This window comes from Sciurus carolinensis, chromosome 3, assembly GCF_902686445.1.
Source record: "Sciurus carolinensis chromosome 3, mSciCar1.2, whole genome shotgun sequence".
Lineage (NCBI taxonomy): Eukaryota > Metazoa > Chordata > Mammalia > Rodentia > Sciuridae > Sciurus > Sciurus carolinensis.
Window position 1 is genome coordinate 12,952,959 of NC_062215.1, and position 25,449 is coordinate 12,978,407.

Here is a 25,449-nt window from a genome sequence, read left to right on the forward strand (position 1 = left end):
AGAATACTTTGATAGAACTTAGTTTTTTAAAACCCATGCAGTTTTCCAAAATTGTATTTTTAATTTTTCACACATTATTACAATAGTTTCACTTTTGGAAAATTTCACAAAATTTTATGAATTTTTTCAGGTTATTACTCAGTAATGGATTAAAATTTTACTTTTTAAATGGTGAAGAAAAAAAAAAAGAAAGAAAGAAAGAAGGGACTGGGTGTGGTGGCACATGCCTGTCATCCCAGTGACTCTGGAGGCTGAGGCAGGAGGATCACAAGTTCAAAACCAACCTTGACAAAAGCAAGGTGCTAAGCAACTCATGAGACCCTCTGTCTCTAAATAAAATACAAAATAGGATGGGGATGTGGCTCAGTGGTTAAGTACCCCTGGATTCAATCCCTGGCACCGCAAAAAAAAAAAAAAAAAAAAAAAAAGAGGATAATTTGATCAAAAAGATAGTAGTTCTTTATGTTTGCATAGCACCCTATGGTTTTCAAGCAAAGTCTGTTCACATTCACTCATTTAATTATCCCTCCCGAGTCCTTCTGAGACGGAAAGGTGAGCAGGTCCTCCTGGTGGGATGGTGGAATGCTTCCGCTCTTGGGAGCACTGCATATGCATTCAGCCTTACTCATTTCTGGAGGGCACCACTTCTGTCATGTGTGTGCAGGAAACAGTGTGCTCCTTTGGAAATAGATGTAAAGACAAAGAACAGATCCAAGTGTGTGCAAGGTCACTGTCCCCTCATTCGCTCATCCATTCACTAATTCACCCCTTCCTTCTTTCATGAAATAAAGCTTATACTATTTCAGTGTCTCCCACACAACAATACGACATGATGTTCAGAAGTGGAATGCCGGAGCAGGAGGCTTACACACTTGGCTGGATACTTATTAAGTTTCCCAAAAAATTTTATCTAGGCAGTTGGGAAATTACATAGCCATTCTGTATTTAGCCGTGCTCTGTATTCTGTTCTGTGGGGGAAAGAAACCAAATTGACTTGTGGTTGCAGATGGTGCCAGGCTAGACCAGCCAAGCCTCCTGACCATCCATGTGTCTTACACAGTGACTTAGTGGTAGACCCCGTTAATGTCTTCTTCTGGATGAAGTTAGAAGTGGTGTTTAGGTGTTGCTAACTGCAGGAAAGACTTGGGTGGGGAAAATGCCAGTACTAGGATGCAGGCTCTCCCTTGGCATGACTGGATGCCTGGGAGTCACCCATCAGCAGGTGTGTTCTAATCAGGTGTTCCAGCTGACCTCTGAACAGCAGATTCCCAAATCCCTGCTCTGTCCCTTACTACCTGGGCATACCCTTGAATAGCTTCCTGAATCTTTCTTAGCCTCAAGTTTTTTTATTTTGTTCAATTGTAAGATAGGGATATAGTATCTACCCCATAGGGTTATTGGAGAATCAAAAGAGACAGTGGCAACTTAGCTCCTTTCCCATGCTGGTAAATACTTTGATATCTGGAACTCTCACCATACATCCCGCAAGAACAAGGGAAAGCATTCCTGTCGGAGGGATTGGCTGGCTCTAAATTAATTGCTAGGAAATGTATTCAATAGAAAAAACCACAGGAGACAATTATCTTTTGAATCAGGGGACGTGATGGGCTGAGCCATGCTAAAGGGTCTGGCTCTAACAAAACGGAGGAGTCCGCGCTTGGTTTATTTATAGCGGTACAGATAAAAGGGGGGCCGGGAGGAGCTTCTTCCATAAGAAACAGGATGGGGTGGAGGTAAGCAAGCCATTTTGTTCTAGTGGGTCATTTGGCACATCGAGGGCATACAAATTCCGGCAGTGAGCCTCTGCACGGAAACCATGTACTGCAGGCAATCTGGAACAATCTCTCATGACTGTCAGTTCCTGAGAGCCAGTTTTCCATGTCTGATAGCTCGACCAAACCTGGTTTTATTTGCTAGCCGTGGAAGCCATATAAACATGGAACCATGTTTATATGCAGGCATTTGCTAGACTCTGGGCTACGGGATTAACATGGGTCCTACCTCCAGAACATTTTTCCATCTACCAGGGTAGAGCTTTTCAACAAATACCTGAGAAGTGTTGTAAAGGTGCAGGCACCGTCCTGTGAAAGGGGAAGTGGACAACAGCTTTCTCTGTGGACTGTGGAAGGGCTTCCTTGGTACCAGGCAGCTCCATGGGAGTATCCCCAGGGAAAAGGGAAGAAGCCTGAGCTGACCGTTTAGTGTGGGATGAAAGTGATTTTACAAACAAGTTTAAAAAGGATGAATTATTCATTAAATTAAGCTGGGATCAAAAGTTAGCATTCGGGAGGAAATCTTATTTGTACCATGCTCTAAATTTTTTTAGGTAGAATGAAGTATTAAATATAAAAAGCAAACCTGTACAATAACTGGAAGAAATTATATTAATTTTTTTTTACCAATTTGGAGATTTCTACTACTTAAAAGGTTGAATGTCTACTAGAGAAGCTTGTGCATTTCTGCTATTTAAAAGGTCATATTTCTGAACATCAAAAGACAATATAAACAAAACACAAGTAAATGATGAATTGTGAAAATTATTTGTAAAATATGCAACTGAGGGTTGCTATCCTTAAGACATAAAGTGCTCAGTAAGAAAAACAAGTGTCCGTATAACTTCGGTGAAGATAAGGACATTGTCCTTTTTACATTTTATTCCTAGTATATTCTCCAAAAAAATGAATGAATGAAGCAATCAATCATGATAGAAAATTGGGCAAAGTACATAGGCAGTCTAAGAAAAGAAATGCAGGTGGCTAATTCCCATGTGAAAATGTGAAGTGCACAAAATGCGAATTAAAAGACCATTGAAGTTCCACTTTCAACCATCAAATTGGCCCATTTTGGAAACAAAGACAGGACCCAGTGCTGGTGAGGATTCCAGGACATCGGCACGGGTTATCACTGGTGGAGGGTGTATGTGCTTTTACTCTCAAGTAATCTGGAAGTGTGTCCTAGAAGTATTGCTTTGGGGTCCGGAACTGTTACTTTGACCCAACAAGTCTACAAATAGGAATTAGTCCCACCAAGGTTTTGCAGAGATGCTCTGATCTTTTGATCAAACTGATAGACAGTAGATGAGCAGAATCCTCATTTGTAAAAATGCATATGCAAACATACTATGTCTAGGAAAGAGGTGGAAAGGTGTTATGTGACAATAACATTATTAACATCTATGGGTCATGGGTCATAAGACTCTAAGCAATTTTACTTTCCTATTTGAGTTCCCCCCCTTTTAATTTCTATCGAATGAGCCTGCATGGCTTGGCAAATTAAAAAATAAATAAGGTGATTTTATAAAACAGTGATTTTTTTTATCTAGTATATTGAATATGAAATTGGCATCAGGTAGGGATTTAAATTCAGTCCAACTAGTTTGGGAGGGCAGTTTGCCATTGTATCAAAGGTTATAAAAATGTGCAGCTTCTTCCATCCAAGAGTTTCCTGCCTGGAAACTGGAATGACCTACATCATCTCCAAGTACTAGATTACAAACTCTCATTTTGTTGGGTTTCATGTGTATGTTGATATTCTAGGCTTCCAGGAAAGAGCATACAGAAAGTAACAAAGGTAGTAAGAGAAATTAAGGACTCCTTGTAAGTTCCTACAGTTATCACTCCCTTGTCAAGAAGATGAGCTACAAACTGCCAAGTCCAAACGTGTGCCTCCTCATTGATGCCCACACTGGGGCAAAGCCTACGGGCTCATTTTTCTCACTCTACATAAAAAATATAGATGTTAGAAATACATTAAATAAATGGGAGAGGGCTGGCATGCAGAAAGTTTTCTAATGTCCCAGGACATTTACGTAGATACTCAGAGCCATTAAAAAAAATTCTAGGACATTTCAAAGTCATTTGAGATGTCAAGATGGTCATGCCAAGCACCTCTGTAGAACTTCACCTCGAATCCTGGGCATGATCCATGGGCCTGGGAATCATGTGCTCTAGACCCAGGGTCTCCCTGAGAGGTCATGAAGCCGCATCACACGTAGAAATTCCAGACAGCATCCCTCCCCTCTACAAGGTTAGAGGATGACTCTGCCGATTCTGAGAACCACCAAGGTAGAGGAGGAGAATGAGCTGCCTGTGGTCCCAGCCCCAACCGCTGCCCACACCAGGTCAACCCATTTAGTCCATTCTTCTCCCCACGCATCTTTTCCTGAAGCACTTTTTAAAAATTTTAAATGCCACATCACCCACGAATACCTCATTTCTCATGCATTTCACCCATACATGCACTCATCTGTGACGAAAAAGGACACTCTTTATTTAGACACCCTGAGATTTCGCCACCTAGCAAAATCAGCAAGTCCCTTCGCCTGTCGCCTGGGGCACGTCTTCATTTTTCTGTTGTCTCAAGAGTTCTCTTTTGTATTTGGTTGGTTTGAATCACACAAAGTCCAGCTATGCCATTGTCTGCCTCTTTAAAAATGTTTTAGATCATGAGTTGCTCGATTGGCTGGCTGCCCATCTTCACACCTCAGCGTGGAACACCAGGAAGTCATGATTTCACTTCACCCTTCCTCCTCCTCTTCATCTTCCTCATCCTTTGATTACTTTTAGCAGATCTCAGTGGCAGAGTTTGATCCGCTTGCGGGTCAGACCCTAGCTCTGAATGACCTCTCTTGTTTTCTGAAAATTAATACCAACTCAGTGTCCGTATGCTTTTGACCAGCGAGGACTGTTGATTTCCCTCGAGATGGTGCTGCAGCATCTGCTGGTGGACTTGGAAGAGGATCCCCCGAAACAGGGTTTGGGCAGCGAATCATGGGGTCACGGTTCCACGCGTGGCCCCTTTGAAGGACCCCTGGTGTGCAAACCTGAGGCGGCTCTCACCCCCGTGTCGTTTGCGTGGATGGAGAGCACACATGCCTCTCTGCTCGACTTACCTGTTCTCACAGGCTCTCAATTTACCACCAGAAATAACCAAGGTGTTTGTTTTCACGCAGATTATCGCTTACCAGCCGTATGGAAAGTCGGTGGACTGGTGGGCCTATGGTGTGCTGCTGTACGAAATGCTAGCTGGCCAGGTAACATCTCGCTACCCCCTCGTGTGTGTTTATGGGTCCCCTGTGACTGCTTCAGCTCCCCCCGGGCACCGATAGAGGAGTGACAGCGGAGCGCAGCTGGCGCGGGCCCCACTTCCCTATGGGGGTGAAATGCCCCCTTGAGAGTAGGTTTCGTTCGGTACACTTGGATATGATCTTCTGTCATAAAAACCAAGTGCACAGCTGCAGCCTGGGGCCAGGCAGTGTCGCTCTCCCGTCACGCCCAAAGCCCCCTGCACCTTGAGGACAGCACTGGCCCCTCTACCTTTTCAGTATCTCACAACCAAGGTCAGGCTTCCCCGAAAGCTTGTCTGCACAGGTGGCCCCGCTGGGCCCACGTGCAAAACCGGTGTCATGATTTAAGGAAGAAGAAGGTTAAATAAGAGGAAGAACTTGTAGCTCCTCCCATCAGCCCCGACTCGCACCCCGCAGCTCACAGCGTCTCCACAACCATCCAGGGAGGCTGAACTTCCAGTTTAGGCTTCTCTCAGCGTGAGGCTGGTATCAGAGAACCAAGCACAGTATCGTCTAAGGGGACGCTTTCTGGCCTGAGGTGACGCTTTCCAATATAATGGTTTTTGTGTCATATCATTGGAGTAAGTCCCCCTAGCTGCTTGGGAAATAACCCACCTCCAGATCTCAGTGTTAACACGCTCATTCTCAGCGTTGTGCTGGGGGCAGGTGGTAGGGGTGACCCTGACCCACACGGTCATTCAAGGACCAGCTTGCTTTTATCCCTTAGTGCCACCATCTCTTAGGACCTCAGGTTCCTCCACTGAATTATCCCCTGTGCATGACTATGAACTATTCTCGTTGTAGGAAAATGGACAGAAATAGGCAGAGCTGTGCCCAAAGAAGTCTCTGTTTCTGGTTGGGGCTGTAGCCCAGTGGTAGAGCACCGACTTGGCATGCACAAAAACAGGAGGGAGGGAGGAAGGAAGGACTCTTGTGACATGTGGCATCCATTAACTCGTTCATTTATTCATTGACGAAATGCTTACTGCGTGTTCATGATGACAATGACTGGGACAGACAGAAACCCTTACATCAGCATGCTGCTTAGAGAAGGAGAGACAAGAGACTAGTTAAATAAAGAAAATACATAACATGTTAGTGATAAGCTAACAGGAAAAGTAATGGGGCAGGAAAAGAAGATAGGATATTTTGAAAGGGTTGAAATTGCAGCTAGAATAGACCGAAAGAAATGACAGCGAGGGTGTGTGGCTAGAGGAAGAGCTGTCCAGCAGAGGAAATAGCAAGTGCAAAGGCCCTGAGCTGGGAGGGTGTGGCTGTGTGGAACCGCAGGGAAGCCACCAGTGTGGCGAGAGCCAGGAGCTAGTGGGAGTGGGGACTGAGGCTGGAGAAGAAATCCTTGGTATGTGAGCAAGGAGGTCATTGCAAGGCCACTCTGGGAAGGAAAGTCACTGATGCTCCTTCCTATTTCTGTCATTTTGTCCCATAGCTCTTAGAAACGGAAAGTTTTTTAGATATTGAGAGATAAAAGGTACTAGCCTACATTTGCTCGTTCTTTTTCAATGGTGTCAAGACTTGATTGACATCCAAAGAGTGGTTTGTTTATTTGTTTAGTTTTCCCCTGCCCCCGCAATCCAAGCTTGTTCTTAGGCCGAATTCCTCAGTGTACAAGAACAGGAGAAAACGCTGTTATACACACCACCCTCGGTGAGTCAGCAGCTGGGGAAGCACAAGCTGCCTGCACCTGAGGTTCATTCCCCTCTAAAATTCTGACAATAAAATTGGACCCCGAATTACTAGTCTCCTGGGAGCCCGGCTGTTCACCAAGGCACAAAAGGCCAAGTTCCAGCACTTGATCCCATTCGAGTGTGAAACTCTTGAGCCCAGAAAACAAAACCTGCTTTCATCAAGAGTCACATTTGCATATGACAACGAGAGAAATCGGTGGCACAGAACCCTAGGTTGGCTTCCCAGGGCACCTTACAGGCGGTAACCGACGCTTGGCCAGCAGGCATGGAGTTCCAGGACACAGTCCTGCAGCAAAGCCCGCCCTCCCTGCAGCTCCTCGCCTGCCTGCCTTCTCCAAGCCTTTCTGGGCCTCATTCCCTAGGGAAGAGCTCAGGGAGTACCCCACCAGGAAGGAGGTCCCCTTTGGGGTGCACGTTGAAGTCCTGCCTGCCTCCAAGTCCCCCTGAGATGATGCCCCACCTCCCCGGAAGGCTTCTTTGCCTCGACCGCGCTTCCTGCAGAGCCCTGGGCTCCTGCGCCCCACACCCTGTAAACCCTCTGGTGCGTTTCCATTATTTCCCTTCCCACTCCTCAGAAATAGTTAGCCTGCCTTGTGCTCATCCCTTGGAGTCTTCATAACCTCTACTGAATGTGGCGATTTTCTTCACAAATAACACATCATCCTGCCGCGGGTGCCGGGGTGCGCGCAGATACCAGCCTTTGTCCTCCCAAGTCCTCGCCTCTCCCGCTGCAAACAGCTACCATCCAGGGCTCCTCCATCCGCTTCCCTCTCTGAGTCCTCGATGCAAATTTCATTGAATTCCCCCTTTTGTGACTCAGCCCAGAAAAGATGATGCAGGTTCCTGGGGTATTGCCCCCAGCACCCAAGAGCTGCAGGCACCTCAGAGCCCTGGCGAAGAGAAGAGGCGCTACCACCTGAAAGGAAGATTAATGATGAAGCTGTTGGCAGGGCCGTGGTCTAAATTTGTTCTTCTTAACCACAGAGGGCTGAAGATGAGCAGAAAAAATCGTTTATTGCAAACCTCTTCTCATTTCTTTATTTATTGTCAGCAGCCAAGGGGGCCCTGAAGTATAAACCGCCTTAGTCTTTATTCAGTTCCTGGATTGCTTGACAAATACGATTGCTTTAGGGGCATGAACAGGACTCACCCGGCACTCTAATGAGCACATCACCGCCTCTGGGTTCCCAGGACTCGTCGTAAAGGGACCAGCCCTCTCCTCTGCAGGTCCTTTCCTGCCGGAGTTATTTATGCTGTCTGCATTCCTGACGCTTCAGTAATGGGTATTTTATCTCAGTAATTGGAACTTCAGCCCGAAAGGTCCCTGGGTGCTCACCTAGCCCCCTCCCCAGGTCCTCAGTGATCACAAATAAATATGGCAGGATTCCAGCCACCACTTACTGGGACGTGATTTGGGAATCATTATGCGCAGTGTGAACCGTCTCCCCTCACTTGTCCATTTGAAACTCACAGGATACATATTTCTCAAATAGGGGTACAGCCCATTCAGGAAGTTCCCTCAAACCCAAGACTTGTTAGTAGGTAGCCTAGTTTGGAGCCCTGAGTTCAAATTCGTAGAAGTTAACAAAGAACATTGGGAACGGACTGAAGAGGGGACAGAGGCCATCTAAAATGGTCACATTCTAAGTACCTGGGTGACACATTATCCCACATTGTCCGCAGGCTAAGTAACTGGCATTAGGAAAGGAAAAGGAATATTGACAGCTTGTCACTGTTGACCTGCCTTCAACAGCAAGGACCAAGAGCAGGCAGCCGCCTGTCAGAAGGTCCCTGGGGCGACCTGGAGAGACTCAACAAAAGCATGTCCATGTTCACACCCTTCAGTGTGTAATCCCACATCCAGGACATCGTTCTGAGGAGGCAATTCAGAGGAGAAAAAGAAAATGATATGCGTGGAGGTGTTTATAGTGACATTAATTATTAGAATACAGTGCTGGAAGCAATTGTAAATGTGCCCATGGACAAATGAACTGCTCTGTGTGGTATATGGCCCGTGTGGCACTCAGCTCTGAATGGGAACACTGGTGGCTATGAAGAAGATGTGTTTGCCACAATCAATGAAAAATCAAGAACTTCAGATTATGCCTCATAATTTGAAAATAATATAAGAAAGCTTAGGAATCCAGGCAGGTTTTGCACTCTTAATATTTAGGTGAAGGGAATGTGGGTGTTACTTTTGTGGACTTCCCTTCCCCCTCATAGTACATAATTTTAATTTAAAACAGAGCTCCAGGAAGCTTTTCTGGATGTGATGGCCATGACTAGGCACCAAATATTTCTGGTCTTCTTCCCTTCTGGCACAGAGTAGGATGTATTCCTGGCTCTCCAGTAATTGAGGTGGGCATGGTTCTGGCCAGGGAGGTCTGAGTGGAAGTATGCCAGGGAGGACATTTAGTGCTGGTGGACACAGCTACCTACCTGTGCCCTGCAGACCAAGATGGCGGCCACTCCATCAGGGTGGGGCTTCAGATGATGGCGTCAGCAGAGTCCTGGGCGAACCCCAATGGATATGCAGCATGGGCAAGAAATAAACAGTGTTGTCTTAGGTTTTGGAGAAATTCCAAACATCTGTTGCCACAGCAGGGCCTAGCCTGTCCTCACTGACAGAGAGGCATGGTGAAGATGCAAGTAGTCTACACCCTGAAACAAGCTAGTCACACAAGGGCACTTACCATAGGATCCCACCGAATGGCACCTAGAGTAGTCGATCCACAGAGATAGAGTAGAATGAACTGGGGGAGGGGAGAATAGGGAGTTTGTGTTTAATGAGTCCAGAGTTTCAGCTGGAAAGATGAAAGAATCTGGAAATGGAGGGCGGCCATGTTTGTACCATACATGAAATTAACCTCGGCCATAGGACCACGCACTTCAAAGTGGGCCAGGAGGATACCATGGAAATAGTTTCTCCTTTTTTATTTCTTCTTCTCCCTCTCCTTGTGTGGGTGTGGTTATGGTGCTGAGGTTTGAACCCAGGGCCTGGCCCATGGTAGGCAGGTGCTTCACCATGGGCTATATATCCCCATCAAGATAGCAAATGTTATGTATTTTCTATAAAAAAAAATTTAAGTCTATATGTTTGCAACAGAGGAAACAGAGTAGGAAAAAATCATGTTGGATTTGATGGCATTCCAGAGCCGAGAGGAGGGGCTTCCCTACCTACTCCTGAGCCTTTTGCTCAGGAACAACCCTCTTCTGCCTTCTGAGGGGCATGGTCTTCAGCTGGCCAGGTTGTTCCAGAAGCAACAGGCCTGCAGCTGGGAGGGAAGCTGACTCATTGCCACCAATCCAGTAGGACTGGAAGCATGCCAGGCCTTGAGCCTAAAGATCAATCCCTTTGCCCACAATGTCCTCAAACATGTCAGGCCCCAGGGACTGCCTCTCTTTATTTTCCTTCACCTTCACCATCTAGATCCTGGGACGAGTGTGGGCAGGAGCCTGGACGCTGGTGATGACTGAGGCCCGGGCTCAGAAGTCAGGACACCTGTGCTAGAATCCTGGTTCCTCCACAGTGGCTCTGTGGCCCTGGCCAAAGCACTGAGCTGAACCGCAGTGATCTCCCCTGTCCCCGTCCCTGGGGCTGCTGGTCCCCACATGGTAGGATTGACTGAGGCTTCGGTGAGTGGAGCCCACAGAGCACTCCCCAATGCCTGACGTGCAGAAGGAGCAGAGAGGCCAGTGTTATGGCTGTCCTCCCCACAAGCCCACCCTTCCCCTCTTTTATCACCAGCTTAGAGTCACGGTGGGCCAAAACCTTGAGAGGTAGAGGCATGACCCCTCTCTGGGGCATTGTGACAGGAGAAGCCCTAATCCTTGGGAACCCACCAAGGGTGAGTCTTGAGGCTCCTTCCCAAGCACGTTTGGTCTTGTGGGTTTGGTTGTAGCTTAGGAATCCTGCTGCAAAAGGCCAGCCCGAGGAGTCTCTGAGGATCCTTCCAGAGGAGACTAAAGATTCACACTGAGTTAAACAGCTTTCTTTGCTGCAGAACATGAGTGTTAATGCAGATCTCCAACCTGGGCAGACTCGACCCAGGAGGGTGCTGTAAGATGGATGTTCTAGAGCGTACTTTTTGGAGTGTGTCAGGATTCAGGTGACCTACCCTAACAGGGGACAGAGAAAACTTGATGGTAAGAGTTCGCCTTTGACCCACAGTAGACAGAACCTAATTCCCCACACATTAGCATAGGTGGGGACAGCTCACCTGGCAAAGCTGGTTCCAATGCCATGAAGCAACAGGCCCTGCCCCGAACATTCTGCCAATAGTTCCTGGTCTTCCACGTTGTTTTGAGGACTATAGAAATAAAGAAAGGCTATAGCCATGTTAACTTTATCATCCTGGGGAAGCATCGCCCAAGTGACTCTGAGCACAGTTCCTCTTAGGGCTTTGGTCAGGATTGCCTGTGTCTCATTCCTGCTGCTGGGACTTAAGCATCCCCGAAGGGGCTGGTTGGATCTCCCTGGTGCCTTTGTCACTGGACCACCCTTGCCAGCTTCACGGGTGTGCAACCTGGGCAGCCGCACCAAGCCGGAGCTCAGAAGAGCTGCAGGTTTGGTTTGATGCCTTGCCGTCATCATCTTGAAATTCTCCATAGTTTTTAATAAAGGGTCCAAGACCTGCAAATTATGTAGCTGATCCCGACCAGAGACCCTAGTAGGCCGTGTTCTGAGATGTCAATTGGTGATCCAGAAGCAGGAGACCTCCAGGAGACCGCTCGCCTCCAGGAGACCGCTGGCACTGTAGAGGATGTGCCCACCCAGCGTGCGCCTGGAGGGCTTCAGCTCGCAGCCCGGAACAGAACCCACGCCTTGTTTTAGTTATGAAAATCTCCCCCAAAACCTGGCCACATTTCTGGACCATTTCTTGGGGAAGGTGAGGTGTCATGCATGATATCAGGCCCAGAAGATGCGGAGGCATGGATGGTAGACCTGGCCATCACTGCAGCTCTGGGCCAAGCGTAGCCCTTCCCCAGTCCCTGGCCTGGCCTGGCCTGCTCCACGCAGTCCTCTGGAGGTGGAAGTGACACATCCCCCTGCTGGCCCAGGTGGCTGTCTGCAGCTGGCACTACCTCTGGCCTCAGGTGCTGTTCTTCCTCCCGTGGCAACGGGCCGTGGCCAGCCGCCCCTGCCCACTCAATTCACAGGCAGGTTTAATATTAGTTCTTCTCGCCCACCTACACGTTTCCGTCAAATAAAACATTCTTCATACCATGCTCTTACAACCGGAAAAGAGACCTATTTATTTACACTTCTAGACCAAAAAACAATCAAGTGTCACCAGTCATCCGACCCTCACTCGCCCACAGCTGACCCCAGAGGTAGAGACCCTGTGACTCGGCATCTTTCCGTGGGGTGTGTGGCTTGGTGACCTGACCCTCACCCAGCTCCTGTCAGGACTCTCTGCAGGGCTGCCCACTGACCTGCCCTTTTCATGCTAAGCTCGAGGTTAACTGAGCCAAGGAGGAGGATGAAGGAACTTTTCCCATGAGCCCATCCCTCCCGTGTGCATCCTGCCAGGGTGACAGGTCATTGGATGGAGCCCAGATGTGCTCCAAAGGCTTGTGGCTCAGCCTCTGCTCCTGGAGAAGTCTCCCAGCCCCTCCCAAGAGGTTTCTTCCTTTGCTCATGGTATGACACGTAGTGCCAGGTGCTGTAGCAAACCCTAGTGTGGAAAAGGTAAGCCACTTGCCTGGGCCACCCAGCCAGGAAGCCGTGCAGGAGAACAGACAAGAGATGTGTCCTCGGAGACTAAGCTCCATCGCTGCCACCACACAGGTGCCTGCGCCCCACAAGGCAGCTCCCTGTTGGGTCAGGAGGCCCCTTGGCCAGGGAACAGCCTCTTTGTCCCGTTCTTCACCCAGCTGAAGGTGGTTGGCATTCTCTACCCTCTCACCTTCTGAACACAAAGCCATCTGTAATCTGACTTGATCATAATTAGATTTTTTAGCACCTAATTGCAAGATTAATGGATTAATTATAATTTGTTTGCAAATCATTAAAAGCATTCCTCAGAAACATTTTCACTACAGATTGTTTTGGGTTGCTCAGGGCAAGATAATTAAAGGGACAGAGTTAAAAATGAAAAACACAGGACAGACAGCCTAATTAAAGATAATCAAATAAACCCCCAAGTTAACTGAGCTGACTCTGCCGCCTGCGCCCCACCGGCTCCTGGTGTGTTTCTCTGTGTTGCGTCGAATCTCCAGGCACCGTGTTAATGGATCACATAAGAGCATCTCCCCATCTTTCTCTTCCGGAATAGCCTCCATTTGACGGTGAGGATGAAGATGAGCTGTTCCAGTCTATAATGGAGCACAACGTCTCCTATCCCAAGTCCTTGTCCAAAGAGGCCGTCTCTATCTGCAAAGGGGTAAGTGGATTTGGGACCCTTTTGTGACCATGGACCAGGAGGACAGAACTGGAAGTGCCTTCTCCATGCTTCTGTGAGAGATGCCAGCAAGACCCCAGGCATCATTGCCTTTGGCCACCAAGGGCGGGGGTTTGGTGGCATATAGGAAGGACATGGAGGGACACGTCCAGGACAGAATGAACTCAAATACCAATACTTCCTGGGTCTCTGACCCAGTCATCTCTTATTATCCTTCTGTTTCCAATCCAGCTCATGCAGTTGTGGAGGGAGTTACCAGAAATCATCGCAGGCCCTTGGGAACTGTTAGCCCTCTTCTCTGGAATTGCTCAGGATGACTCCTTAGTTCTTTGTTTCTCTCTCCCCACCCCTACCCACCAGTATTGGGGACTAACCCCAGGCACACCACCATGAGCTGCATCCCAGCCCTATTTATTTATTTATTTATTTGTTTATCTATCTATTTTATTTTACTTTATTGAGACAGGCTCTTGCTAAGTTGCTGAGGCTGGCCTTGACCTTGCTGTCCTCCTGCCTCAGCCTCCTGAGTAGCTGGGATTTAGGTGTGCACCACTGTACCTGGCTTCCTTTCTCTCTCTCTCTCTCTCTCTTTTTCTTTTTCTTTTTTTTTTTGAGGTAACAACAAATTTACAGAAACAGGCATGAGTCATCAGCCTATAGATCCATGAATGGCCACAAGGCCTACCCGTGTAAGCATACCAGTTTGAGAAACAACCCTGGAAGCCCCTCCTGTCCCACCTTCCAGGTGCTCCCCACCCCCAAGGTGACCAGTATCCCCTCTCCCGACCACGTGGCTTCGCCTATTGAGCTTTGAACTTGGCACAGATGGGCTCTTGCAGCGCGTGCCTGGGGCTGACTCCTTTGGCTCAGCGTTGTGGTTGTAGGTGTGGCCACACCACTGTGTGGTTGGGTTCCTCCTTCCCTGTTGCTGTGTCCTGGTCTTTGTGTGGACACACTGCCGTGTACTGACCCTTGCCACACCTGGTGGGCATTTGGGCTGTTTCACCTTGGCTCAAGGCTATTACGAACGGAACAGCTATGAACCTTCTGGATCCTGTGTTCTGATCAGGACTTGGCTCATTTCTAATGGTCAAGTTTTAGGTCACAGGATTATTTTCCCACGTAGTGAGATGGAAAGCAACACACTCTTAACATCGTCTGGTTCGTTCATTCACTTACAAAGCGTTTACCCCGCGCGTCTTCCCAGGGAGGGCAGGTGGCAGAGATGCGGAGGTCAGGGAGAACTGGCCCCTGCCTCGGGGAGCTCAGGGTCAGCATGTCCCCTACGTCCTGCAGCAGGCACGTTGGCATTCACCAGCCACCTTCCTTGCCACGCCCTGTCTTTTCCTAACCCCGGAGCCTTGGTCCAGGCCTTGAAGAGGCATCTGAAGCTCCTCACCCATGTGATGCTGGTTTTCGGACACACCAGCTTTGGCGACGACGTCCCTTTGTACCAAATGAGCGTGTAGAACGCCAGGCCTAGAACAGGTGCCTGTTTGAATTCCTCTCATTCCCTTTCCATGGATCCAGATTACTTCCCCTTGTCCTTCCCCTGACAGTCACTCCAGGAAGGCCACGCTCATCAACGTTGGCCTTGTGTTCCTCGGCGAGCCTCCTGGGACTGTCCAGCATATGCCCCGCAGGGCTGGAGGCCGAGCCGGGCACAGGGAGGCGTGTCTCTAGGAAGCCGCTGTCATGCCACCCTCTCTTGTTCTCTTTAGCTGATGACCAAGCACCCAGCCAAGCGGCTGGGCTGTGGGCCCGAGGGAGAGAGGGACGTGAGAGAACACGCCTTCTTCCGGAGGATCGACTGGGAAAAGCTGGAGAACAGGGAGATCCAGCCGCCCTTCAAGCCCAAAGTGGTGAGTCCCAAAAAGCAGCCCACATCTGGGCTCCGTCTCCCAAAGTCAGGAGGTGACCCACCCAGGAGAGCAGTGTGGGTATCCCCTGGCCTCAGCAGCAGGAGGAATGTCCTGTGGCCTGAGCAGCCGGGATTCCAGCTGGCTTTGCACCATAAGGACGGATGAGGGGAACCTTTGTGCTCCTCACCCTCAACAGGGGGTGGCAGACTCCCAGGCCACTGGAGAGCCGGGACAGTCCTCTCTGGAGACACCCACAGCTGGCAGAGCTGGCCTCCTGCCCTGGGTCCTCAGCAGGTCTCAGGCCTTGCGTCTGTCTCTGGCTTTCCTGGGTCTGTCTTGCTCCTAAATCTTCATTGACTTACAGGCAAGGCCTGGGTGCATCTCCCATTCTGCCACCCGAGGAGGCAGTGTGGTGACTGTGGCCAATTCTGACATGGCCGGCACTGTTCAGATTCTTCCTGTGTGACTCTCGCTTTCCATGTATTTAGTAGCACTGTGTAGCAGACCCTGTTCTTAGTACTTTACAAATGTTAATTCATTTAATCCTCCCAGCACTCCCGTGAGAGGGATATTATTGTCCCCAGTATACCGTGGAGAAAGCTGGGGCACAGAGAGACTGTGTAACTTGCGGAGGACACACAGCTGGCAGGACAGAGTCCGTGTCCTTTCCCCTGCACCAGCCCTCCACCTCAGCGGCAGCCCTACTGCCTGTTCTGATCGTCGACAGCAGCCAGTGGTGCCTTTCTTACTTGTTAAGCTCTAGGGAGAAATGAGCATCTTTAAGTTACCAGCCTCCTTGCTCACCCCCATGCCACCTCACAGTGCCCACTTTCCCCTCCACCCGCTTTCTGAGGGCTGGTAGAACTGCCCTTCCGGCTCTCCTTGTCTTGGCCCACCCTGGGCTATTGCTCCTGGTGCTTTTCTCCTGGGACAGCAAGAAGAGTTGCTGTGCTCCACAGTCAGCATCCGGAGCACTGGTTCAGCCCCACTCTGCCTCCAGTGGGTGCCCCATGAGCAGGTCGAGGGGACCCCTGGGGGTGGCAGAGTAACTCACATCTTTGTTCTCAGAGCAGCAACTTGCACAACAAAAGTGTCTATGTGTGCTCCGCTCCAAGAATAGAGCCCACCGGACTTTATTTTTCTAAGACATTTTTAGCACAGGCTGAAGAAAAACCAAAATTAATCAGGTCAGTTGACTTCCTCCTGAATCATCGTTTCAAATAGGCCCTCCTGTGTCTGCCGCCACCACCTTCTCTGTAGCCTGCTCTGGCAGATCGTCTTCTTCAGGGTGTGAAACCTGGTATGAGGTTTGCAGGGGGGGCAGGCAGAGGGCCTCAGCCGAAAATTCTCCCCAAGATTTCTTCATTCCCCTCTGCCTTTATGTCTATTTTTCTTCTTAAAATGCAAAAAGGAGGCAATAGCATCTTAAGCACAGCTCATTTCTTTACAGAAACAACATTGAGACACCCAGGGACCCTGCTCCCAGAGTCCCACAGAATGTGATTGCCTGTCAATCACTTTCTGGAAGGAGATAAGACTCCACAAAATCAACCATTAAACACGTTTTCTTTTTTCTATTTATTCCCACCTTGATTTCAGAAGAAAGAGTATTTTCAGTCTCACACTTCTCCTGGGCATTTTGACCTAAAGTCATGTGTGGGGAAAGTCTGAGGGGCTTTAGCTGAGGCGGCCAACCATGTGCCTCTCCCTTTGGGCCACCGAGGTCACTGGAAGCAGAGTGGCTTCTCCGGCAGGCAGCCGAGGCTGAGCCGCGTTTTTTGTTCCTGGAGTGCTGCTGTTGGTTTTCTTATTTGTTTGTTCAATGGAGTGCTGGTTAAAATAAAAAGGAAGACTAAATGGCCTTTGGCTGTGAAGAAACAGTCCCCCAAGTTCTCGAACAGAAGCAGAAATTGTGGACAGAGACCCTAGAGCTGAAGTCCCCACGTGGAAGGCTCTGCCAGAGGGAGGGAGCAGCACATCCGCTCCAGCGCATCCTCTGCCCGAGACCCTGTGCACAGAGGGGGACTTGGGGACAGAGCCAGAAAGGACACAGGTGGCAGGAGCTGGCCACCTGGACACACAGAATCCCAGGAGGCCACACCGAAGCTAGCAGTGTGAGATGTTTTGTCACAAAGCAGGAGAGTGTCAAGGATAAAGAGCTAAGTGAGAGTGTTCTGGTCCCTGGGAGGCCAGCAGGTTTGTGGTTTCCCAGCTTCCTGGCGAAGGGTTTCCTGGCCCAGGCCTAACGGAAGAGTCCAGTAGAGCAGCTCGTTCTCGGTTCTGTTATCTCAAAGAGGGAGGCAGCAGTCCGGGCCTGCAGCCGCTGCCGAGGAAGCAAACAGGCCTCTTGCCTGTCCGTGCACTGAGCTGGTCCCAGAAGGTGCCCAAGTATCTTCCAGACCCTCCCAACATGCCTCGTCCATCTCGGCCAAGCCTGACTGGCAGGTTTCTAGCAAGCACCGGCAATGGTTCACCATTGTCCATACAGTACTGCTCCTGGCTCCCATGGAATTGAGCCTTCGCCTGTTGCAGAATACCAGCTATAGGACTTAAATGCTCATGGTTATTTTCTGGATGCTTCTGGAGATCAAATTTATCCTCGTATAATCACGAGTCTGTCTTTGTCTGTATTTATTTGTTTCTGCAGTACTGGGGATTGAACCCAGGAGTGCTCTACCACTGAGCCATCTTTGTTTTTTAGTTTGAGACAGAGTCTCCCTAAGTTACTCAGGCTGATCTCTAGTGATCATCCTGCCCCAGCCTCCTGAGCAGCCGTGATTACCGGTAGGCACCACCAAAGATAGATTATTCCAGAATCCCCTAAGGAATATAGAAGGATCCTATCACTGGTCAGCCACAGGGCTTATCGAGAGGAATCGGGGTCCCCATGGTGTGTGATCCTTTTATCATTTTTCTGACTGCCAAAGTGACATTGGTAAAGTTGACCTTTAGACCAGAGTGTCGTGTGAACTCTGAGATCCCACCTCAAAGGACACTTTGCAGTGCTGTGATCCATCAGCAGGCTCCTCACAGGACTTTCCATCTCCCAGTGATGTTAAGGTCAGGATCTGTGGCTCAGCCATGACTTGAACTCTACATAAGGTCACACATAAAGGAGAGAGTGAGAGGCGTCAGGTATAGGGGATTTGGCCACCTCACCTGAGGAGTCTGGAGGCTCAGAGGTGAGGGAAGAGCCTGTTGCACCAGCCAAGGTGAGGAGAGTCCAGTCCTGGGCAGAGCCTTATCTTTCTCCAAAGCACCACCACGTGCCTTTGTGAAGGTGGACGATTTCCTAAAGGACAGGATGATCAGGTGACAGGGCAGAGCCTTCGTGTGCCGGTTTATTTGGCAAAACAAAAGCAAAGACACGCTGGAGATGAAGCAGACACATGCACAGACAGGCTGGGCCAGTGATCTCGTGGACACAACATCGAGGACCCTGCTGCAGACAGGAAGCATCAGCTCAGCATTGGCCTGAGGTTCCTGGTAGCACGCTGAGTAGCGGCCCATCATGGTTCAGAAAACTCCATCCAAGAAGATGCTTTTTTTAAGTGTAAAAGAGATGTCACCTCTGAAAAGTTTAATCTGCAATTACAGAGGGAGAAATAAGTGGTCACCTGCCTTCCCCTGGCATCAGGCAGGCAAGGAGGTGACCAGCCAGCCAGCTCGGCCCACCCAGGGAAAGACCGCCTTGCCTTCAACATTGCCTGAACAATGAAAGTTCCAGTCTTCTGCTCAGTGTCACTCTGGCCTGTGCGACCTTTTATCCTGATTTATTATTCATGTGAAGAAAATGGCTGAGACCAGCCTTCCAATTTCTCTTTCTCCTGCCTGTGACAAATAGCAGTTTATACAAATACCGGAAATGTAAAGTTAATTGATTCTTCTTTTTTGAATCCTGTCCATTGGCACCAAGGAGTAGAATAGCCAGTTCACAGGCAGAAACAGTCACTGCACTTCAGTGGTTATTGGAGAAAGAGAGAGAAATTAATCCATAAAGTTGACACCAAGAAACAGTCCAGAGTCGGCGGGTAGGCAGAGCACTTTGGAAATGTCTTTCCTAAGTGGTCTTTCTTGGGAAATTGCTGTAATTATTTTATCAAAAAGAGATAGAAAGGGGTAGAGGAACTTTTATCAGGATATCCTCATCCTTGCAGCAAGAGCCAAAGAGAATAAGAGCATTGAGACCAAGCGTAGGTGCCACCATGGTGAGAAGGCACAGTCCTGAGTGCCCCCTGCCACCACAAACCTCTGCATCTCACAACGTCATTAGACTGTGCTTGTAGAGAGAGTTCAAAGATGGTTTAATTACCACAATTCACACAGTGGTCCTTTTCATTGTTTCAAAATAATTTTTAAATAATTTCTCATTTCAGACTCAGAGAAGAGTTGGGAAAATATTGTAAAGAATGTCTGCTTTCCCTTTACCTTAATTCCCTAAGTGTTAGCTTTTTATCATGTTTGTATTATTCTCTTCCTACTCTCTGTCTCTGAGCTTGTGTACACACACACATTTTTCTGAGAAAAAAATTGAGAGTACACACATTTTTCTGAGAAAAAAATTGAGAGTAAGTTGCACCTAAATAATTCCATGCATATTTCCTAAAAATAAGGACATCTACATGGTACAATGTTCTTTTAATAATTACAAAGTTCTTTAGAGAGAGCAGCAGCTGTCCAAGAAACAGAGGTAGGGCCACACGGTGACCATCTAACCCGTAAAATACTGCGGGTGCATCTGAGTAGTTCTCTTGAGTGACAGGCAGATTCATTTTCTTGGTCTTTCCATTAAGCCGTCTATGATGATGCTGATCAAAATTGAGATTCTTGAGACATGAGGAGTTTTGCAGACAGCATAGAACCCTAACTGGCCTTTGGAGACTGGGAGAAATCCCATCATGACATATGTAGGTTTGAGTTAAGCCTTTAAAACCAATCTAAGACAGCATCTTCTACTTGGTTAATTAGAGGCAAGCAGTTCTAGCTAGTCTTTGATAATCACTCTACCAAATACTTCTGCGCTTGGGGAAAAAAAATGAGACATTTTAAATAATAATCAATACAAATAAGTAGCAGTATCGTAAGCCTTGAGGCTTCGGTGGTGAAGGATGGCATATAGACCCTGTGCACCTCACGTTGTGTGACTCGAGGGGCTTCCGTAGTCTGAGACAATGACAGCCTTTACGCAGTTCTTGGAAAAAGGAGCTTTAATCCTCCAAAACTGGCCATTTCATAAGGCCAAATAGAATGCCCTAGCAAATAGCCATGGCATTTACACAGAAAACAGCTTGCGATAAGCTAGAACCTTTGCCCTCACACACACGTGGCTCTCACACAGACAAGAGTCCACTCCTGATGTCCGTGGCCTGTGTCCATCCACCAGCTCTCCACAAGGTTGGCTCCCTCCTCAATGGCATTTGCCTTTGGAGGTGGGATGGGGGGAGGTCATCCCTCCAAAACAGTGATAGTTATTAAAATGGCATCTCCACATGGTGACATAGACACTGGTGCAGCAGAGAAGGATATAGACGGAGAGACGATCGTGCCCCCTCCCCAACTACGGGCTCCGCTACCCAGGATCTTTTCTGTAACCTCCAGAAAGTTCTCTGTGTGCGTGTAAACATTTACACAAGTGAGCGGTGCTGTGCTTTCCACCTCGGCCCAATGCCAGGGGGCCCAGACTCCCCTGCCTCGGTCAGGAGGGTTCGTGACCTGTGCCACGTGGCTGTTCCTGGTTCTGGTGACCCAAGGCTGGGAGTTGACCATTCTCCAAATGCTGTCCTCTACCCGTTCTTATTCTCCAGACTTTCTGTACCAAAATGCACTGGCTTCAGTGGGCATCCAGGCCTTCGGTGAGCACATTTCCAGAAACTCGGGTGACTAAGCGAGCAAACTAACTCACGTGTTAACCCCTAACCGTGTGCGCCCGCTTGCGTTGGCCATGCATGCTGATCACCGGAAGGGCGGAGCACACTGGAGGGCTGGGAGCCTAGCCTTCCCTCCAGGGGAGCCCAGGGCCCACTGTGCCGGCTTTTTTCTGCTGTTGGTTATTTAACGGAAATGAAGACTGTACCGTGAGGAAGCTGCTCAGAGACTGTGGTGATGTTCTCTCTGGTGCCTCCACTGCACGGCGCCCTGCCGCGGCCTGCCCAGCACTGGGGCTGGAAGCACGTGCAGGGTTCCCTACGCCCACCCAAGGACATCCGGTGGCGTCCAGTGACTGTAAGAGACCTCCTCCTTTCCATGTTTCCTTTTTCTGCAGTTCTGCAACTTGCCCTTATGCTTTGTTTGTTCTGCGCTTTGCCCACTCTTCTGGGTTTGGTTGGTTTTGCTTTTTAACAGCTGTGTTTTGGAGCTACAGCCATGGGGTTATGTCCCATATGACTGAGATACTGAGGTCCGGGGCAGGGTTGAGCCCGGCACGTGCGTTGCTTGCTCATGCCTGGTGGGGAAGGCTCGCAGCTGAGAAGCCAGCCTCCGCTCTCCCCGATGCCCCTCTGCAGGACTCAAGGGCTTGGCAGCCAGTACAGGTGGGAAAGCTTTGCAGCCCCAGCTTCTATGAAGGGTCTGTGCTTATAAGGTCTTCACCATGTCTGACTTCTCCTTGGCTTATTTTATTAATTGATAAACTTACCAAATGGGCAATAAAGTCAAAAATGACAAAGGAGGTAATTCCTTAATCCAGACCTAAGGAAGGGGAAGGTAGATTATTAATAGTGCTCATCCATCCCTCTGAAGTCAGACACCATTCACCTGCTGGGCACTGGCCTCCGGTGTTGTACCTCGTGTCTGTGTCATAACACATTGTTTAAAAAGGAAATCGCACACACACTACCTCCCTCATCCTCTCGACAGCCTAGAAGGTGAGCTCACATCCCCACATTCCCCTTACAGAGTTCCCAAAGCCATACCCTGGGGCCTGTGACCACTCTGCTGCGCCCCTGTTTTTCCCTCAGGTGCTAGCACCCCCAGTGAACACAGACACCCCCGGCTCAGGGAATGCCGAGGAGCTTGTGAGGGCTCCCTCACTGGCCCATTCAGGCATGGGCTGCCTCCTGTTGCTTATTCCCCGCCATCTTTGTCCCAGGTCAGTTGAGTGGTATAAACATCTCAACCAGCCAAACGTCAGTTGGTGAAAGGTAGGGGGCACAGTAGGCGAATCCGGCACAACCAACCCAGGAGTTCTGCTCAGAAGTCGCTTTAGCTGCTGTTTATGTCGGGTGGCATAGAGCCCCGAGGCCACAGACAATCCAAAACTGAGTGTTGTCACAGACTGCCGTGGAAGTTGCCCTTCACACTGCTATGGTAACCACCTTCCTGCTTCATCCTGAGGAATGTTGGGAGGCCGTCCGCGGTCAGCCCAGCTTTATTTGTCACTCATTCACTTCCCCATCCACTAGGTTCCCCCTTAACCTTTCCATCTCTCTGCATGTTCTTCCTCCCTGCTCAGCTCCAAGATGGCGCCATAGGCCCACTGGCCATCAAGCTGGTGGTTGAGTAGGACTGGATCATAGGTGGTAGGCAGTCTTTTCTGCCTTGAGAATGCAATAGCTTGTTGAGTTTATTGTTTATTTTTCCCAAGGATCTGAAGAGCCCTGATTCTCATGATCCTTTTCAGCAGGTTCTGAAGGTGATATGAGGACAGTGGCAGTTACCTATGTAACATCTTGAAAAACACCTCCTAAAGGATGTTGTCTATTTCTGGGTCTAACTTTGCCAAGAGATGTGAAGGGTTTATTTTTAAAGTATTGAGAGACCCTCCATGGTAGAAAAATAAGTAATATTTTTCATAGTGCTGAACTTGTGATAAAAATAGTTGTACTTCCCCCTGGCCCCTTGGGGGTGGGGAAGATTTCTGGTATGATCTTGCTCAAGGTAAGCCTCCTTCTGAGGCTTGGGCCTCACCTGATCCTCAGACTCAGCCTCCAGCTTTTCAGGGCTTACTGCCCCACAGCCTTCTAAGATGCTGCCCTGCTCCCTTTTGTCCCGTGGTGACATATGTGAATGTCAGTGGTTCATTTCTTACTCTTTGCCCTTGGCCTGTCCTTGCCTCTGGTCTCTCCATCTAAGTGAACCAGTTTAAGAAAGCTTTCATTTTGCTAAAATGTGATTTCTCTCTCTCTCTCTTTGAGTCAGGGGATATTCCAAAAAAATTTCAGAGTGAGAAAGGAGAGGAAGGTGTTTCTTGGGATGAGCAGCGTTGAGGCCAATAGTCCCACTGCCATTCAGTGTGATTGCAGAGCAGCAATTAGACCAATCTGGGCTCACTATTTCCCTTCAGCTCTGCAGGTATCAGTGGGGTCATGGAGGCTGTAGTCAGGAAGGGGTTCTGTACCACTTATTATAAATCTTCACTTTACAAGCAGTGGAAGACCCCAGAGATAGAATTTGATATCCTCAGGCATCCATCCCTATCCTTCTCAGGGTTGATGTTTGTAAGGACCCCTTTTTAAATTGCAAGAGCTCTCCTTTTCCTTTACTTTTATTTTTCTTTGGCAGTAAAACCCTGGCTTTTGGAAATGTCCTGTTGCTGAATACCATAAAGAGAATTCAGAGGAAAGGGTCAGACTTCAACAATCCTTTCATAGACCAAATCAATAAATCTAAAGCTAGACCAAGAGCTGCCCAGCCAGGCTGGGGGAACGCTTCACCCTGGCCAGCCTCGCTCTGCCTTTTAGGAACTCGCTTTATTGACTTTTTTTCTGGAAATTCGTTTCTTGCTCACCTTTGCATGGTTAAGGAGTAACAAGAGAAATACAGATGATTCCTCTGAGGAAGAACACATCCCAACTTTTGGAAGCACCAGCAATAGGTTCACTTGAGTTCTTCCAGGCGATGGGTATTGACTCACTGGGCTCCGAGAGGGCATGTTCCTCAAAGCCTGCTCTCCCTGGGTCATGACACTCCTTACACTGCTCTTCCCTGGGGCTCCTGCAGCTTCTCCATCTTCTGCTCTCACACATGGCTGTTCCTGCTTAATTGCCTTGTTTGGTCCCTTCATTTGCCCTCACACTGACCTTAGGACCTACTCAACTTCACATTACAGCCTGGATGGATCCCAGAGTTTCTCAGCAGCAGCTGAGACATTTTTAGCCTAAAATGTCCTGTGCATTTGAGAGTGTTTAGCAGCCTCCCTGGATGCTACCCACTAGATGCCACTAGTGCCCTTACCTAGGTCATGACAATCAAAAATGGCTTCCCTATGGAGCAAAATCATCCTTGAGAACCACTGATTTACCAAAAGAAAGGTTCTTCCTTGACCTGTTTCCATCATCACAGCAGTGTCTGACTGTGGAACCCCAGTAGAAGCTGGTTTCTGTGTGTTTGCCTCACTGGTGAATCAAGTGCGAATTCCTGATTAAGTCTTGGGAAGACACAGTGTGCCCTGTTGACTTCTTGAAGAGCCTTTCTCAATAGTTCAAAGTGATCTGTGCATGTCGGGTGATGTGAACCTCAGACTCTGCCTCTGCTGACCTTGGCTTTGAAGCGCTTTGTGCTCTTCCAGGGAAAAGCATCATGGAAACGTGGAATGTGAGAGAGGAGGCTTTGCTTCCCATCTGTGGGAGTCAGGACTGTATGAGGAGTGGGCCTCACAGTCTGTATGGCCTCCATCAGGTGAAGGCCCCAAACATTGCCACACACAACTCTGCCACCACCCCCCATCACTTGGTGTGAAGTCTTTTTGGGAAGTTTCTTAAGATGAATAATCCTAGAAAGGAAAGCAGTTATTTAGGATTTACTTTGAATTTAGGCCATGCTTTCCACCTCAACAGGTACTTAGGAGCAAGTTTTATTTGATGAAAAGAGGGTGGGAAAGGTATAATAAAACTCGATTCTCAAGAAAACCTTTTAGAAGATAGAGGAGGGAGGGGAAAAAAGAGGTGGCAAATTACAGCCATGAGACTAATCTGGTCTTATTTTTTTTAATAAAAACCAGCAATATGTATTGAACTCTGACTACATGGTCAATTCTGTATGAAACTGCACATTGAGCCTCAGAGCAGTCTGGAGAGGGAGGGGCAATTTTTCTCCCTGCTTTGCAAGTGAAGAAATTGGGTGTACCCCACTTCACAGTTTAGATAGGCTATCCTCTGTCAAAGATCCAAGAATGACTAATGAGATTAAAACTCATATTAACTCAGAATCAACTCATGGTGCCCCTGTGGTACAACCAGCAGGTTAAAGGGAAATAATTTGCAACAGGTTGAAAATCATTTTTAGTAACACCAGGGAAACTCCCAGATCTGTTTCAGAGTCATGATGGGTTCCCAGAGACTTTGACATGACACAACCCTTCTTGGTGACTGGAAAAATGAGAGGGCACCCCTTCCTCCAAAATTGAGTCAGACCCCCAAACAATGTCCTTAGACACAACCGTGCACTGCATTTCCAAGAGACCATATGGGGCTCCT

At 48.6% G+C, this 25,449-nt stretch overlaps 1 protein-coding gene across 2 annotated transcripts in view; it reads left to right on the top strand.

Annotated features, from left to right (window-relative positions):
• Prkca (protein kinase C alpha) overlaps nucleotides 1-25,449 on the top strand; it is a 403,509-nt gene that overhangs the window by 373,243 nt on the left and 4,817 nt on the right. Inside the window, exons 14-17 of one of the 2 annotated variants that reach the window (XM_047543070.1) lie at nucleotides 4,952-5,032; nucleotides 13,050-13,157; nucleotides 14,897-15,037; nucleotides 20,842-20,889. In XM_047543070.1, the coding sequence (XP_047399026.1) occupies nucleotides 4,952-5,032; nucleotides 13,050-13,157; nucleotides 14,897-15,037; nucleotides 20,842-20,889 (378 nt within the window). The remainder of the gene's footprint in view (nucleotides 1-4,951; nucleotides 5,033-13,049; nucleotides 13,158-14,896; nucleotides 15,038-20,841; nucleotides 20,890-25,449) is intronic. The other variant, XM_047543071.1, reaches the window with a different exon arrangement.